We start from the raw sequence: 17104 nt of genomic DNA, 5'->3' as shown, positions 1-17104 counted from the left end.
TATATAGTATAAACAACTGCTCAGTGATATTTCCATTTATTTTACTTATAGTAATAAAATTTTTTCTATCTCATACATGATATTTTGCTTTAAAATTAACAGTCACAATTGAAGAAACAATGGTTTATTTTTCTAATCAAGTGACCAAGCTGCTGTATCTGAAGGCCTCAACAAGTGTTGCATCTTATTATTTTCATTGAACAATAAGACCTTCTATTTTGATTATTCCTGTATATAACAATTTTGTTTCTCCAGTTGTTTCCATTTGCCAGTCATGACAGATGGTTTAACATGGTGGCTACTGCTTTTAGAGGATTCCATCAGGTGAATCCTCATTTCCAGTGCAATAGCTGTTGGCAATTTTTCATCAAAAGTCCATCCGTTAGGACTTCTCTATCGTGGCTGGCCAAGGAGTCCTGCTTTGGCAGCCAGGGCTTCATTCTGCTGAATATGATATTCCTGAAATCTCATAGATATTCGTTGAGTCATTTTTAAGTACTTCTGTAAGCAATGTTCTGAACAGGTAGTCTAGAAATAAAAAGACCCAAGAGGTAACACAAAAATATTAATTAAAAATATTGCACATATTCTAAAAGAATAACCAGTGGGTACTTTTCTTTCTTCAAATATGTTTGAGAATTAAATGGTATCAATAAGTCACAAGTGATCATAGCTTTCAACTGTTAATACCTTCATTTATTTATTAAAATTAGTATATACTGAATGCTTACTAGTTTGTAGGTACTAAAAACAATGGTAAGTCCCTGCCTTCCAGACTAGATTTTCTGTAGATATGTTTCAGTAGTAAGTGAAATTCCACATTCCCATCTGTTATTCTGACTGTCAAAATGTAGGTCTAGTAGCAGGTTTGTTCCTTTTTAATGAGAAAGTCCGTTCTCAGTGTTGTTGTTATTATAATTTTGGCCATGTGGTGCGGCATGTGGGATTTCGTTCCCTGACCGGGACTGAACCCAGGCTGTCAGCAGTGAAAGCACAGAGTCCTGACCACTGGACTGCCAGCGAATTCCCCATTCTTAGCATTCTTCATTTTCAACTTTTTACTTTTTACTAAGACTATTTTACTTAGCATCTCTCAAACTTTGTCATTTATTTAATAAACACTTATTGGATTGTTGGTTATATTAATATGTTAAGTTCTTGGCATGAAAATTCATCAGCATCTTCCACTGGAGGAAGTTTATGTCACTTTTAGCAAATACATAAATGTTTTGAAGAGATTAAAGCTAATTAGTAAGAATCTTTGGGGAATACATGTATACCCATGGCTGATTCGTGTCAATGTATGGCAAAAAGCATTACAATATTATTAAGTAATTAGCCTCCAATTAAAAAAAAAAAAAAAAGAATCTCTACTGTGGAACAATATTCAGCAAGTCCCAGGCATCTTCTCTTTAAAAAGTCTGCCATTGTTCAGTGTGGCTGTGATATTAAATTTGATATCATTCAACTCAATGCCACAGAGTCCTTGGCTGTTTAAGTTCCTTTGAGCAATGGAACATATAAAAGATAGCCTAAATTCACTAACAAACACATGAAGAAATGCTCAACATTGCTCATTATTAGAGAAATGCAAATCAAAACTGCAAAGAGATATCACCTCACACCTGTCAGAATGGCCATCATCAAAAAGTCTACAAACAATAAATGAAAGAGAGGATGTAGAAAAAAGGGAACGCTTTTGCACTGTTGGTGGGAATGTAAATTGATATGGCCACTATGGAGGACCATACGGAGATTCCTTAAAAACTAGGAATAAAACCAGCATATAACCCAGCGATCCCACTCCTAGGCATATACCCTGAGGAAACCAAAACTGAAAAAGACACACATATCCCATTGTTCATTGCAGCACTATTTACAAGTTACAACATGGAAGCAACCCAGATGACCATCAACAGATGAATGGATAAAGAAGTTGTGGTACATATACACAATGGAATATTACTCAACCATAAAAAGGAACACATTTAAGTCAGTTCTGATGAGGTGAATGAACCAAAAACCTATTTTACAGAGTGAAGTGAGTCAGAAAGAGAAAGATAAATACTGTATTCTAACGCATATATAGGGAATCTAGAAAAATGGTACTGAAGAATTTATTTAAAGGACAGCAGTGGAGAAACAGACATAGAGAATAGACTTATGGACATGGGGAGAGGGGAGGAGAGGGTGAGATGTATGGAAACAGTAACATGCAAACTAGTATCACCATATGTAAAATAGACAGCCCACGGGAATTTGCTGTCTGGCTCAGGAAACTCAAACAGGGGCTCTGTATCAGCCTAGAGGGGTGGGGTGGGGAGGGAGGTGGGAGGGAGGTTCAAAAGGGGGGGGTATGTGTATACCCATGGCTGATTCATGTTGAGGTTTGACAGAAAACAGCAAAATACTGTAAAGCAATTATCTTTCAATTAAAAAAAAAAGATAGCCTAAATTCCTATAATAACTAGGAACAAGCAAAATGTTTAGGGGCATCCCATTTATATTGTTTATGATGACCTTAGAGAATTTAAGATGACCTTAGAGAAAACTGGGCAACCGTTTTCATACCTCTTCTGGTTTTACTTCTCTTGTTGTGAAGTCTTTAACACAGTCCAAAAAGCAGGTTTCTGTAAGTTTATTGTAGGTTCCAAGAAATTCTTTAAACTATAAACAAATCAGAAGTTTCTTTAATAACAGGTTTTTAAAAACAAATGTTTTAAATACTGATGTATCTAGGCAAAATATCCTGTAATAATTGAAAGGTTCTTTTACTACCTTCAATGGGTATAATATGATCTACAAAATATAGTCAGATTTTCTAGTTGAATATTTATCCTTTCCTGGATTATCTTTCAAACTATCTGAAAAATTTGCTTCATATCATTTAACATCCATCTGTGAAAATGAAATATAAATATTTTGTGAGATCACTGACTGACATGGTTGTATTCACTAATGCCTTTATGTTTTGTAAAATCCCTTTTCCTTAATTATATTACCTTACCTGTTTTATCTGATCAGATTCTGGTATTTGTGCAGCCATATTCTTTTGGTAGTTATTAGTCACCTGATTTAAAAGTAAAAAGTTTTGTCAGTCTGTATACAAATGTTTTTAGGCTAATTGAAGGTAATAAAAACAAGAATAGATTATGAAATAGAACTGAAACAAGTCTACTTGAAATTACTGTTCAAATTTTATAGATTTCTAACTGATTACGTAATTATATGCCATGCCTCCCAACTTTCCAGGTCATTAATAAGAACCTTACAGTTTAGAATTTAATTTTTTAATGTTAGCTAGCTATAAGACCCAAAATCCCTATATATCTAAGTCTCCAATTTTAAGACAGTTTGCTCTGTTACTTTGCAAAGCCATGTGTTAAAGCCCCATTCATAGTAGAGTTTTCTGGGAAAGAAATCTCTGGTGTCTCTCTATAAGTACTTAAGTTAACTGTTCCACTGGTTGCTAACACAGCTTAGATCTCTGCTATTAAAATTAAAGATCCTTTTTACAAACACCATCTACTTAAGACCTACCAGAAACTTCTGCATATATGACACTTGTGATCTAACTTGGGGGCAACAGAGAAGTGAAGATAAGGAAGTCAAAGAGCCTTTCTAAATTACTGGGATTTTCACATATCCTAAGTGAAGGACACAGGCTCAGTTAATTCTGACACAGGAATGTATCACATTACTTATTCTATCCTGGCTAGTTCTAAAACAGATGAAATATATAAAAGATCTGTATGAAACAAAGCTGTTTAAAACAGAAACAACATGTAAAGGAAGAAAAAACACATGCTAATTTTGTATACTGCAAACTAACAATTTATATGTATTATATTTAGCTTTGAGTTTTCTGGTAACCAATACAAAAAAGATAAAACCGGATATGTATAACATTCTTAGCTAATACTGTGAAAAAAATTCTCATTTTGAAGAACAAATGCAATCAATGGTAATTCCATTCCAGCATTCCCAACCATGTATAAAACTTTCCCTGTTTTGCATTTAGTCTTCCCTCCTCTTTTGTCCCTGTCCTGTATGTTCATGAGCATTACTGCCATTTTTAAAAAGTTATCTTTTCCACATGCAAGGGGAAGCACCAGTTCTCTTCTATTTACTATCCTAGTCTTATTCCAAAAGTCTAACCGTACTGTATTTTAGAGAATCTTTGGTTTAGCAGTGACATAATATAAACTATCTTTTCTACAAAAACTCTTTGGTATCTGCTACAAACAATGCAGTAGCGGTTTTGGATTAGCCCAACATTCAGGCAACCCAGTGTTCCATAAACACCTAAAAAGTTATCAAGAATGTTCTTTATTCCTATTTTATTTCACAGCTTTATAAATGATATATATTTTTTAACTACATAAACTATGTGAAAAATACCAGGAATTAACTAAAGGTCACAACTTTTCAGGTATTGCTGTGACTATCATGATTGTTATGTTCCAGGTAAGATACTTCCATTATAGTTATTCTTTGCTCACTTAAGTCATGAAACACTGATTCCATATCCTTCAACTATGGGACACAATAGAAACCCAAACCTAATGATTACATCATTTTCTAATATCAACTTCAAACTTTTTTTAGTTTGAGATCTTAACAGTTACAATTTTGCTAGATAGATGTGGGTAGATGTTGGTAGATAATCACTCAGTAAACATTTATGTACCAAGTACTGTGCTAGTTATGAAACCAGCCATGCTTCTGAGGTAAGGTGCACTTCATGACTGCTATTAAATATCACTAACCAGTCAAAGAAATAGAGGATTCTGTTAATATATCATACAATGAGGTTTAGGAGTTGTGCTTCTGGGAGGATGAAGTAGATGTGCTTTTTGCTATTTGTCTCACTAAGTAAAACTAAACCCCTGGACATTACACATAAAACAAACAGACTCTAAAAAGTAGAAGAAAGTATACTAGCTAGGGCCATTGGGATTTGAGAAACAGCACAGTCGGGGATTCTCCCCCATTTTTGGGTCTCATATATCACAAACTTGAGCTGAAGAAGCTGGCAATTAGCAAATGCCAATGGGGAGAGTCAAAAAGTCCTTCCCTACCCCCAGCCAAAAGCTTATCTTCACCAAAGGGCTAGGAACGGGGAAGCCTATAAAACAGAAAACTTGTAAACAATAACTGCTGTACTCCAGGCCAGCACAGAAAAAACTGTGGTCTTCATCTCTACCCAAATCAGCATATGCCAGGTAGACTTCTACCCTCACCAGGCTCTGTAAAAAGACACTCCAACTCCCACACCAGAGTAGCATCAGAGAAGGGTTATTAGGGAACAGGGGCTTTAATTCTTACTGGGCATTAATAAGGACTGCTCCCCCTAAGTGTCAGTGGAAACTGCATGGGGAGCCTTCCATCTCAGTTGTCAGTGATGAAATACCTTTCTCCCTTCCCTCTGGGGTGGTATCAAAGGAGTCCTAGCTGAGATTCAGAACCGGCTTGCCGCCCCATGGTAATGAGCCCACACCCTCCTGGGGTGTCAGTGGAGGCTATTAGGGGAGTAGTAGTGAGGCACTCCAGTCCCTCTCAGCCAGGGAGGTACCAGTGACGGCCCAGTAGAGAGCCACAACTCCCACTCTCACCAGCAGAGATGAGGAACATTCCCCAAATGCCTGAAACACACACACCCCTCAAGTGACAGAGTGAGGAACTTGCACTTCTGCCTTCACCTGGCAGTAATGAGATGCCCTCCTCTCCCCAATGAAGTAGTTAGTGTCAGAGCAGCCAGCTATAAGAGAAAGTTTAAACAAATCTAGTCTCAAAATACAAGATGCAAAATCTCCAGGTTATAAAGAAAAAACCTCATACCAAGAACTAAGATCCCAAAAAGTAAAAGTCCAACACTGAGATGAGAGATACTAGAATTATCTGACAAAGATGTAACAGCAGCTATTATAAAAAAACTGCTTCAATGAACAATTAAGAATGTTTACAACAATTGAAGAAAATATAAAGCTCAGCAAAAAGTGAAAAATATGAAAGGGAAAAAGCCCCAAATAAGCTCAATAGACAGAGTCGCAGAACGAGAATGGGGGAATAGAGGAAAGAATCTGTGGAGGAAGACAGAAAACAGAATTATCCAATCTGAATAACCAAAAAATATTGCATAGAATGAAAAAAATGAATAGAGTACCAGGGATCTGTATGATTGTACCAAAAGATTTAACATTTGTTTTATTAGAGTCCTAGAAGAAGAGAAAGAGGAGCAGGGCTGTTAAAGTACTGGAAGAAATAGTGGCTGAAAACCTCCCAGATTTGGCAAAAGAAGTTTATAGATTCAAGAACTAAATTGTATTCCAAGAAGTGTGACTACAAAGAAATCCACATTAAGATACATCATGGAGAAACATTTAAAAACTAAAGACAAAAAATTTTGAAATCTGCAAGAGAAAAAGAGACATCTTATCTATAGGGGATAAACTATTAGGATGATAGCAGATTTCTCACCAGTCAATCCAGAAACCTGAATCTGGCAAAAATACCCTTCAGGAATGAAGGTGAAATCAAGACATTCTCAAACAAAGGAAAACTAAGAGAATTCATTGCCAGGAGACCTGCCTGAAAAGAATTAAAGTTCTAAGCAGAAACGAAATTATAAAAGGAGACTTGGAACATCAAGGAGGAACAACACAGGAAGAAAGAATAAGTACAGTACATTTCCCTTCTTGAATTTCCTAAATTATATTTGACAATTGAAGCAAAAAGTATAAAACCGTCTGATGTGGTTCTAAATGAAGTTAAAAGACACTTGCTCCTTGTAAGGAAAGCTATGACAAACCTAGACAGTGTATTAAAAAGCAGAAAAATTACTTTTCCAACAAAGGTCTGTATAGTCAAAGCTATGATTTTTCCAGTAGTCCTGTACTGGTGTGAGGGCTGGACCATAAAGAAGACTGACTGCTGAAGAACTGATGTTTTTAAACTGTAGTGATGGAGAAGACTCTTGAGAATCCCTTGGACTGCAAGGAGATCGAGCTAGTCAGTTTTAAGGGAAATCGACCCTGAATATTCATTGGAAGCCAGAGCTAAAGCTCCAATACTTTAGCCACCTGATGTGAAGAGCTAGCTTATTTGGACCCTGATGCTAGGAAAGACTGAAGGCAAAAGGAGAAGGGGGAGGCAAAGGATGAGATGGTTAGACCACATCACCAACTCAATGGACATGAATTTGAGGAAACTCCAGGAGATAGTGAAGGACAGGGAACCTGGCATGTTGCAGTCCATGGGGTCAAAAAGGATCAGACACGACTGAGTGACTGAAGAACAACAAAATAAATGGGAAAGTAAAGGGAAGTAAGGCTTCCTTACTTCACTGAAAGTAGTAATATGCTGACATCATTAGACTATAATAAGCTTTGCATATCTCATTTAATACCTAGAGCAACCATTAAAAGAGAACAACATAAGGAGATAACACTCAAAAACATTAATAAAAATAAATTCCAAAAAGTATTCAAATAATCCACAGTAAGGTAAGAAAAACTAGAACAAACAAAACAAATTTCAGCCTTAATAAGCAGTTAGATTAAATATAACTGGTGTAAATAATCAAGAGACAGATTGGCTGAGTGGATTAGAGAAATGATACAATATATGTTGTCTACAAGAAACGGACTCCTGATACAGAGTGAAAACAAGAGGATGGAAAAAGATTACCATGCAAACATTTATCCAAAGGAAATAGTGGATATATTAATACTAGATTAAGTAGACTTCAGAGCAAAGGAATTTACCAGAGACAGAAAAGGACATTAAAGGTCAATCCATCAAGAAGATACAGTATTTCTAGATATGTGTGCCTTAAGCAACAGAGCTGCAAAATATGGAAAGAACTGAAAGGAGAAAAAGGCAAGTATAGTTACAGATTTAAACCACCCTCTCCCATCAACTGATAAAATAACTCAACAAAATCCACAAGACTATAAAAAACTTAACACCATTAACCAATAGGATACAATCTACATTTACAGAACATTTCACGTAATACCACAGAATACACATTTTTTTTATCAAGTGCCCTTGGAACATATACCAAAATAAACCATATCCTCAGCTGTAAAGTACCCTCAATAAATTTAAAAGAACTGAAATCATACATAGTCTGTTCTTAGACCACATGGAATCAAACTAGAAACCAGCACCAGATAACAGGAAAATTTCCAAACATTGGAATATAAACAATACACTTCTGAATAATCCATGAATCAAAGAGGAACTCTGAAGAATTTAATTAAACTAAAATATAGCATACTAAAATTTGTGTGGCACAGCTAAATCAGTGCCAAGAGGAAAATTTTATAGTACTAAATGCATATAATAAAGAGGAAATGTCTCATGCAACTTCCCTGGTGGTCCAGTGGTTAAGAATTTGCCTCCCAGTGCAGGGGATGTGGGTTTTGATCCCTGGTAGGGGAACTAGGATCCCATAAGCTGCAAGGCAACTAAGCCAGTGCGCTGCAACTACTGAGTCTGCCACTGCACCTAAGACCCAACACAGCCAAATAAGTAAATTAAAAAACGGGAACTGTCTCAAATCAACAGTCTATTTTTTATTTTTTTTAACCTCAAGAACCTAAAAAACAGCAACCCACTTAAAGTATGTAGAAGGACGAAAATAATAAAGAACAGAAATCAGTGAAAATGAAAACAAAGCAACAAACAAAAATCAATGAAACAAAGATGGTCCTTTGAAAAGACTAACAGACAAACCTCCAGCAAGACTAACAGAGAAGTCACAAGTTATCATTATCAGGAATAAAACAGGATATGGTAATATAAACCCTGCAGATTCAAAAGAACAGAACTATGAACAACTTTATATACATAAATCTAACAACTTATTCATGAATTTAGTATTATCCTAATAATTAAAACTAGACAAGATGGTACATACAAGAAAACTACAGAAAAAGATCTTCATAAAATAGATATGAAAAATAAAATAAAAATCCTTAACAATAGCAAATATAATCCACCAATATGTAAATATGATCCACCATTTTAATAGATGAAAAAATAAAAGTCATATGATCTTATAAATTGATGCAGAAAAAACTTTTGATAAAGTCAGTACCCATTCATGATAAAAACTCTGAAAATTAGGAAAAGAGGGGAACTTCTTCAACTTGGTAATGTACACCTACAAAAAATCCTACACCCTACACCACACAGTTAATGGTGAAAAACTGAATACTTTGCCCTAAGATAGTGAGCAAAGCCAGATGTCTGCCCTTAATACTCTTATCCAACATACTGCTTGAAGTTCTACCCAGTGCAGTAACTCGAGAAAAGGAATAAGACATACAGACTGTAAAGGAAGAAAATAAAACTGTCCCTCTTTGCAGATGGCATGATTGTGAACACAGAAAATCCCAAAGTCCCCAAAGAATCTACAAAGAAACTCCTACAACAAAATAGTTTAGCAAGATCATAGGATATAAGATAAACATGCAAAAACTGTATTTCTATATACTTTCAGTGAACAAATGGACACTGAAAAACAGAATGCCATTTATAATCATTCAAAAAAAATTTAAGGGTAAATCTGACAAAGCATCTATAAGACTTGTATGCTGAAAACTATAAAATGCTGATGAAAGAAATCAAAGACTTAAATGGAGAGACAGACACATTGTGTTCATGGACTGGAAGACTTAGCATAGTAATGATGTCAATTTTCCCAAAACTGATATACAGGCTTAATGCAATTCCTGTCATGGTCCCAGTAACATTTATTATAAATATAAACAAGATTATTTTAAAATTTATATGGAAAGCAAATGGACTTAAATTCAAAAAAATAATAAGTAGGAAGAATCAGTTTGCTTGATTTCAAGACTTAACTACATAGCTATAGTAATTAATATTATACGGTATTGGTGGAAAAGCTGACACATAGATCAACGGAACAGGACAGAGAACCAGAAATAGTCACACAAATAGGCCCAACTGATTCTTGGTCAAGGTGCAAAAGCAGTTACGTGTTGATAGCTTTTCCAGCAAATAGTGCTGGGATAACTGTACATCCATAGGCAGAAGATTTAACCTCAAAGCAAGTCTTTCACTTTATACAAAAATTACCTCAAAATAGATTTGGGACTTAAATATAGAACATAAAACTATGAAAACTTATGAAGATAGGAGAAAATCTTTGGGCTTTAGGGCAAAGAATTCTTAGCCTTCACATGAAAAGCAAACTACGTGTATGACTGATAACTAATAACCAGACAACATAAAGAAGCCTGCAGACTCTAGTAAAAACACAAATAATCCAGTTAGAAAATATTCAAAAGACATTTCACCAAAAAGATTATATAGATGATGAATGCTGCTGCTGCTGCTGCTAAGTTGCATCAGTCATGTCCGACTCTGTGCAACCCCATAGACGGCAGCCTACCAGGCTCCGCCATTCCTGGGGTTCTCCAGGCAAGAACACTGGAGTGGGTTGCCATTTCCTTCTCCAGTGCATGAAAGTGAAAAGTGAAACTGAAGTCGCTCTGTAGTGTCCGACTCTTCGCGACCCCAGGGATTGCAGCCCACCAGGCTCCTCCATCCATGGGATTTTCCAGACAAGAGTACTGGAGTGGGTTGCCATTGCCTTCTCCAATACAGCTATCATATGACCCAGCAATTGCACTTCTGGGCATTTTTCAGAAAGAAATGAAAACTTATATTCACACAAAAACCTGCACATGAATGTTTATAGAAACTTTATTCATAACAGTCAAAAATTGGAAGCAATCCAGATATTCTTCAACAGGTAGATGATTAAACAAACTGATACACCCATACTATAGAATACTGTTCAGCAATAAAAAGGAATGAGGTAATGATACATCAATAGCCTGGATGAAACTAAGAGAATTACGCTAAGTGAAAAAGGCCAATCCCAGCAAGTCATATATTATATGATTCCATTTATATAACATTCTTGAAATGACAAAATTATAGAAATAGGGAACTTATTAGTGGTTGCCAGGGGTTAAGGAGGGACTGGAGGAGGAGGGAAGTAGATGTTACTATAAAAAGGCAGCATGTGAGACTTCAGAAATGGAAATGTTCTGCATCTTTACTGTATCAGTATCAGTATCCTGGCTGTGATATTGTACTATACTTTTGTAAAATGTTACCATTGTGGAAGGCTGGGTAAATGGCATAAGGTATTTTTTTTTCTTACAACTGTATGTGAATCTACAATAATCTCCAAGTTTGAGGTTGCCAACCTTTCTACTCCCTGCCCAAGAATAAGATACAGTGTGCAGTGTAGTAAATGTTAGCAAATGATCAGAACCAGAGTTCTTTTGGCTTCCTACTCCAAAAGCAGCCTGAAAACTGGTAAGATGACTTTTGTGGATAGGTGTTAAATGAAACCTTTGTTTTGTGAGAACTTAAATTTACAAGTTTGCAAATTATAATGCCCAAATCAGTTTTTATTACTATCCCAGTATTTCTTCTTAAAATTCACATGTGACTTTATCAGGCAGAGGTCAGAGAGGCAGAAAGTATGAAATCTTTAAATGTTGTGTCAGTTTCAAAAGCTGGTAACACTGTGCTGACTCCTTATCACTTCCCCTTTCATATACAATTCATAGTGACAAATGATGATTGTTATTGTGAAGTCTTTGAAGAGATACAGATGAGGAACACCCCCAAATATTATTTGTTCTTGGTACTGTCTTCTAATATACAGTCCTTAATAGTATATCTCCTCCTTAAAATGAAATAGTTTATCTTACTTCAACAGTAATAAAATATTTCTTGAGAATTTAGAAACTAAAAAAAAATGTTTCTAGTACTCAAAGACCACTGTGTTAACATTATGATCTCCTTTTCTCTAGAATCATTCAATTATATATTTTCCAGTATCAAGATTATGGTATACCTAAGTGAATGAACTTGTTCCTAGAAAATATTTGAGATGATTGAGTGAATAAATGATTTTTAATTTACTTGCTAGCTTGCGTCTGACCTAAGTCTTCGAGCATTCTATTTTCCAGTTATTTAATCATTAGGTATGCTAACTGATCAAGTCCAACAGCCACACAAACCACCTGATAGTGAGAAGTGGAAGCAATATGAAGTGAAGTGAAGTCGCTCAGCCGTGTCCGACCCTTTGTGACCCGTGCACTGTAGCCCACCAGGCTCTTCTGTCCATGGGATTCTCCTGGCAAGAATACTGGAGTGGGTCTTTTATTTGGTCCTAATTACCTTTTACTACAAGCAAATATTTGTTATTGTAGAGGCAAATATCCAACCAAGGCGATACCTCTGGTTATATGCTTTAAACTTGGAGAAGGAGGGAAGGGGTCTTAAGAATGATTATAGCAATGCTAAGAAATTTTTGTGTCAAAATATATCATAAAACCAGGGAACTTAAAGAGTAAAAAGAGATGTTAGTCATCAAGCTCAAACCTTTCTTGATGCATGGGTTTCCTTTCTGTTCTGGAAAAGTAGTTGTCCAATCTTTGCTTGAATGTCTCCAGTAAGGCCTGATTTCTTACCTGAAAAAGGAAGGGATTACAGTATGACTGCTGAGGCCCCTCTTTATGCTCTAAGTGTTTGATGAAACCTGAATTTCTGCTGGCTAAATTGTATTTTTTGAAAAGCCTCTTCCTTTTCAACAAGTGAAATTAGTTTTCTCAGTCTGTTTGAGGTTATAGTTCTTTAGCAAATGTGTTATTATGTATTAAAAAAATACTTAATATCCTATTTTTCTAGGTAATATGTATGTTCAGGTGAACACACAAGGACCAACAATTCTCTGAAATTTCTGAGTATTAAAAAAAGAAAATAACTAGGCTGTGATGGGGAGATACCCTCTATTTAGTCTTCAGAATTATATGCAGATTTGTACCATGTCTGCAGTCAAATTTCTAATTTTGTTCAAACTTAGTTTACAGTAAGCGATTCTTCTGATGTCCTTAGCCACTGTCACTATAATTGATCTTGGGTTCAGCATGACTGGTACTGGTAATTGGAAATCTTGTGATTCAAGCAAGATTCATGAATAGATAAAAAAACTACACAGTGATAGGTTGTTGGCAAACAGGATATATCCATTGCAGCATCAAAGCATTTCACAGGTTACACAAAAAGAAAACTTTCCCTTAACACTAGGAGATCTGTCAGTCACCACCTTAACCAGTGTGGTACACCTATGTGGTATTCTTGCCAGAAATGTTTGATGTGACTCTGGTCATGAGTGAACAATTAGGAACATCCACAATGTGGGACAATGTATAAGACGACTGGTCTTCTCTAAAAATTGAAGTTAAAGGAAAAGGAGTAGAAAGGGTTATTCTAGAATACAAGACTAAAGAGTTGTGAATTTTGGATCATGAATCAAAAAAAACCACTTTTTAGTTAAAGGCTTCTGGGGATAATCAGAGAAATTTGAATATGTTATCTTCTTACATGTGATAATTATATTGTGGCTATGTAAAAGTATGTTAAGGATATACATACTGAAGAAAATAGGGTTAAAGGTCATGATGTCTGCAACTTTTAAGTGGTTCAGCCAAAAAAAAAAAAAAAAAAGTCTGAAAGAGAAAGCAAATAAGTAAAATGTTAACAATAAAAAGAAATGAAAGAAACCAGTCTCGTGAGCCATGTTTTTTGTTCCAGGGCTGTCTGTTCTTTATTTGATAGCTCAGATGTCTAAACCAATCTGCACTAACTCGCTATATTGATATAAAATAGGACTCTACGACATGTCCTTTACTTTATATTATTTGCAGCAGGTTTAGGAAATTGTGCCTGATTGACTGGCAACCCTAACTCATCATATTATTAATCAGAGCAAAAAATTCTTTTGAAAGATTACTGCATCAGCTTTCCAGTTTAGAGGATGTCTTCAAGGCCTAAAGGAGTCCATGAGCACTGGACTAGATAGAGGCAAGATTACCTGGGTTTTAACCCCAGGTCTGATATTAAGGGGGTTGTAAAATCTAAGTCAAGTCATTTTAAGGAGTTTCTATGCCCATGAGTACTCCTTAGAGAGTAGAGGGCAAAGGTCACTTTTTCTTTCACATTTAAGTTTCACCTAGAAAATAAGGGTGATAAATCATCTCCAAAGTCTCTTACAGCTCTGACACTGTCATTATATCTTTTAATTCACGTAAATTATAAAACAAGTTGTGAACAGGTATTACCTAAAAGCTTGATAATAAAGGAAATATAACTGAAATAAATTACAGAAACTCATCAAGATTTAAAAGGTTCTCTAAAGCTGAGCCCTTACTATCTTTTTTTTTCTTTACTATCTTTTAATTCTAGGATTTCTTCTTTCAAAGTAGACATCTGAGTTGTAAAAATAAAATTTTTCATTTAATTTTTACATCAGATTACATTTTTAAATCTTTTAGTAATGCGTAAAGGGAAACGTTTAAGTAATCCATCCTCGAAAATTAGCAGATCAGATAAGGTGTGTTGGCCCTGGTATTCTCTCTAGAGAGAATTTTTCAGTTCAAGGAGGGTCTCCTGCTTGTCAGCTCAAGGTCAAGGCGTGGTGCCTTTCAGTCTCACTCACTATCCCAAAGCAAGACCCCGATTCCCCAGATCTGACGATGGCTTAGAGCCTCGAATTCCGACCCTCGTCCAGTGACACGGTTCCGAGGGAAGTCCCAAACCCGCTCTCGGTGCGCGCTGCCCGGTTCCGCAGCCCCCCACGGCCCCAAGTACAAGAGGCGGCCTCCTTCAGAGAGCCTGCCACCTTTCCCCGAGCGTTGCCGGTCGCTCCCCGCCTGGGAACCCAAGATTCTGTGGACAGAGAAAAGAGACCATACTTGATAGACTCTCGCATCCGACACCAAAAGAGGCTGGGGGGCTGAGTTGCCAGTCGACTCTTGGGGAGGGGGGCGGAGGGTTTGGGTCAGGGCAGGCGCCTCAGCCGCTGGATGAAAGAGAACACGTGGGAATGGCGATGTCAAATGGCTCTTATACCCTTCGCCGCCGATTCGTTATAATGCCAGAAACTCTAGAGGAAAGAGTAAGTATCATAAGAGAATTTTTAAATACCATGATAATTATTTTTTACTCTCTTCTTAGACAAAATTCTATATTTCTGACTTTCTCGCCAATATCAAAACGAATCTGTCGAGACTTTTTGTAAAACTAATTTACTTAATCCCGCGTCCCTAACGGTCTCCAGGAGCATTACTGTAAACAGTCCCTAATAACAAGAATGGTGTATAACCAGCTAGGTCGGGAGTTCTTCAGATCCTGGATGAGACTCGGGTGTTATTCAGAGCTTTAAGTCTTGTGGGGCAATGTACTTACTACTGCTTTTAATAAAACAAAAAATTCACACCTGTTTTAAGCGTTTCACGCCGGCAGTTTGTTTCCACCCGGAGAGGGATGGAGAAGCACCCTTAGCTTTTTGGTTGGAGGATTTGGATTATTTCATGGCGCGCATGCGTGTTTTGTTTGAAGGGCGGGTTTAAAGGGAAGTAGGTGTTGACCAGCGGGCAACTGAACTTGTCTGATTAGACCTGTGACTTCCCAGTTACCGGGCTTTCGGGAGACCTGGAAGGGTGAATTTAGGTGTCTGATGATTGCTTCTGAAGGGGTGTGTAAGGCTCTTTGGTTAAAGGAAGCTATTAAGCTTCTTGTGTGGGTGATTTTGGAAAAAAAAAATAGCATTTCGTTTTGCCTGCTTGACTACCCTCTCAAATTTTAAGTTGCATCCGCATCTGGTTTTCTTTGTACTGCGGTCTCTCCGGGAGTACTCTAGGGGAGTGCTGTGTTATTGTTATTATTGCTTATGTGGCCGTTCTCTTGTCATCCTCACTTTCAGATTCATTGGCGTGGTGCATTAATAGACTGAGTGGGATTAATGGGTAACTACGTTCTAGTGGGATTGATGGGTATATCAATCCTGGGTCAAATACCAGATTGAAATTTCTAGCTTTGTGGATAGTCTGTTTAGGCATTATGTAAAAGTTGATGATTGTATGTTTCAAAATCACGTGAAATTCACGTTTTCTTTATCATCCTTCTCCATCATTTTTTCTCCCCTACCCCTGGCCCCCGTAAATCCTCATAGCGGTGAAAATTTTGTTCTGAAGTTTTATGGGCCCAGAAGAAAATTCTGTTTAGAACTGTGGGACTAGGTTTGTTACCAGTAATATGAAAGGCTCAGAGTTTTGCCTGGAAAAGAAAAAAAAGGTTAAAGTACCAGCGAGGAGACTTCGTGAGATAGTTTCTCCAAATCAAGGAGATAATTTGGCTTTGCTGAAAGATGAGTTGTCCCGTGGTCCTCCAGCGTTGTCTGCAAATAAACGTCTTCCTGTTAGAACTGGGAAGAGCTTGAATGGAACGTTATGTGGTATGTGATTCCAAATAGTTTCAACCAGTTTTCTGTTTTGTAAATCTTTAGTCTTTATCTTCATTTCGTTTTATGTGTGTGTGTTTCAAAACTTAGAGGATTTTTAATGTTTAAATTCCTAAATACAAGGTATGTCTCACTTGTTCAGTCGTTAGAAGAGTGACCCCTTTTCCTGGGAAAATGGCCAGGCGGGTACAGTCTATATCGAATCATATTCAATAGATGGAATGAATAAAACATTTCGTATTTTATTTTTCCTTTGTGTATTTTTTTGGCACACTATTCTTGTCCATATCTGTGATGGACACACTTAACTAGTGTGATGTGCTTTTCACCAGTAGGGCTGGCTTTTTACCTTCTGTTTGGATAACTCTATACAGTTTGGAATCGTAGAAAAGCACAATTTCTGCCTTTTGATGGCATCCATAATCCAATTCACTTAACTTGTCTGAGCTCCCTGGAGGTAAAGATAACATGTTGCTTTATCCACTTCACTGGTAATCAGATTAATGAATGTAAGTGCAAAAAAGAAAAGAATAAATATAGTAGTTTTTATAGTGCTACTTTTGGCAGTTTCAGCATAACCTAGGCCTGCTGTTTAATTAAGCTTTTATATCATGTGCATGTTTTCTTCCTGGCAAGTGATTGCACACATAGTTTGTCCTAATTCAATAGTGTAACTTTGTTGTATAGCTTTTTGTACTTATCTCATTCAATTATCAGTTCTGAGCCCTTACTTTCCAAAAT

General features: G+C 36.5%; 2 protein-coding genes across 4 annotated transcripts in view; one reads left to right on the top strand and one right to left on the bottom strand.

The window, feature by feature from the left end:
- Nucleotides 1-20: 20 nt before the first annotated feature.
- TIMM9 (translocase of inner mitochondrial membrane 9) lies at nucleotides 21-14991 on the bottom strand. Its single transcript, XM_061156960.1, has 5 exons — nucleotides 14817-14991; nucleotides 12445-12533; nucleotides 3008-3070; nucleotides 2572-2667; nucleotides 21-528 (listed from the first exon to the last, which is right to left on the bottom strand). Exons 3-5 carry the CDS (start codon nucleotides 3044-3046, stop codon nucleotides 394-396), a joined length of 270 nt encoding a protein of 89 aa, XP_061012943.1. The 5' UTR covers nucleotides 3047-3070; nucleotides 12445-12533; nucleotides 14817-14991; the 3' UTR covers nucleotides 21-393.
- Nucleotides 14992-15472: 481 nt separating this feature from the next.
- The window catches only part of KIAA0586 (KIAA0586 ortholog), a 124318-nt gene continuing 122686 nt past the window's right edge, over nucleotides 15473-17104 (top strand). For 2 of the 3 annotated variants that reach the window (XM_061156959.1, XM_061156957.1), the window contains exons 1-2: nucleotides 15473-15598; nucleotides 16076-16357. In XM_061156959.1, the coding sequence (XP_061012942.1) occupies nucleotides 16159-16357 (199 nt within the window). In that variant the 5' untranslated portion in view covers nucleotides 15473-15598; nucleotides 16076-16158. Of the gene's footprint in view, nucleotides 15599-15659; nucleotides 16358-17104 lie in introns of those variants that run through there. The other variant, XM_061156958.1, reaches the window with a different exon arrangement.

The sequence above is a fragment of the Dama dama genome, chromosome 12 (genome assembly GCF_033118175.1).
Source record: "Dama dama isolate Ldn47 chromosome 12, ASM3311817v1, whole genome shotgun sequence".
In the NCBI taxonomy this organism is placed as follows: Eukaryota; Metazoa; Chordata; class Mammalia; order Artiodactyla; family Cervidae; genus Dama; species Dama dama.
Note: the sequence above shows the minus strand (reverse complement) of the source record. Positions and strands in the feature narration are given on the sequence as shown.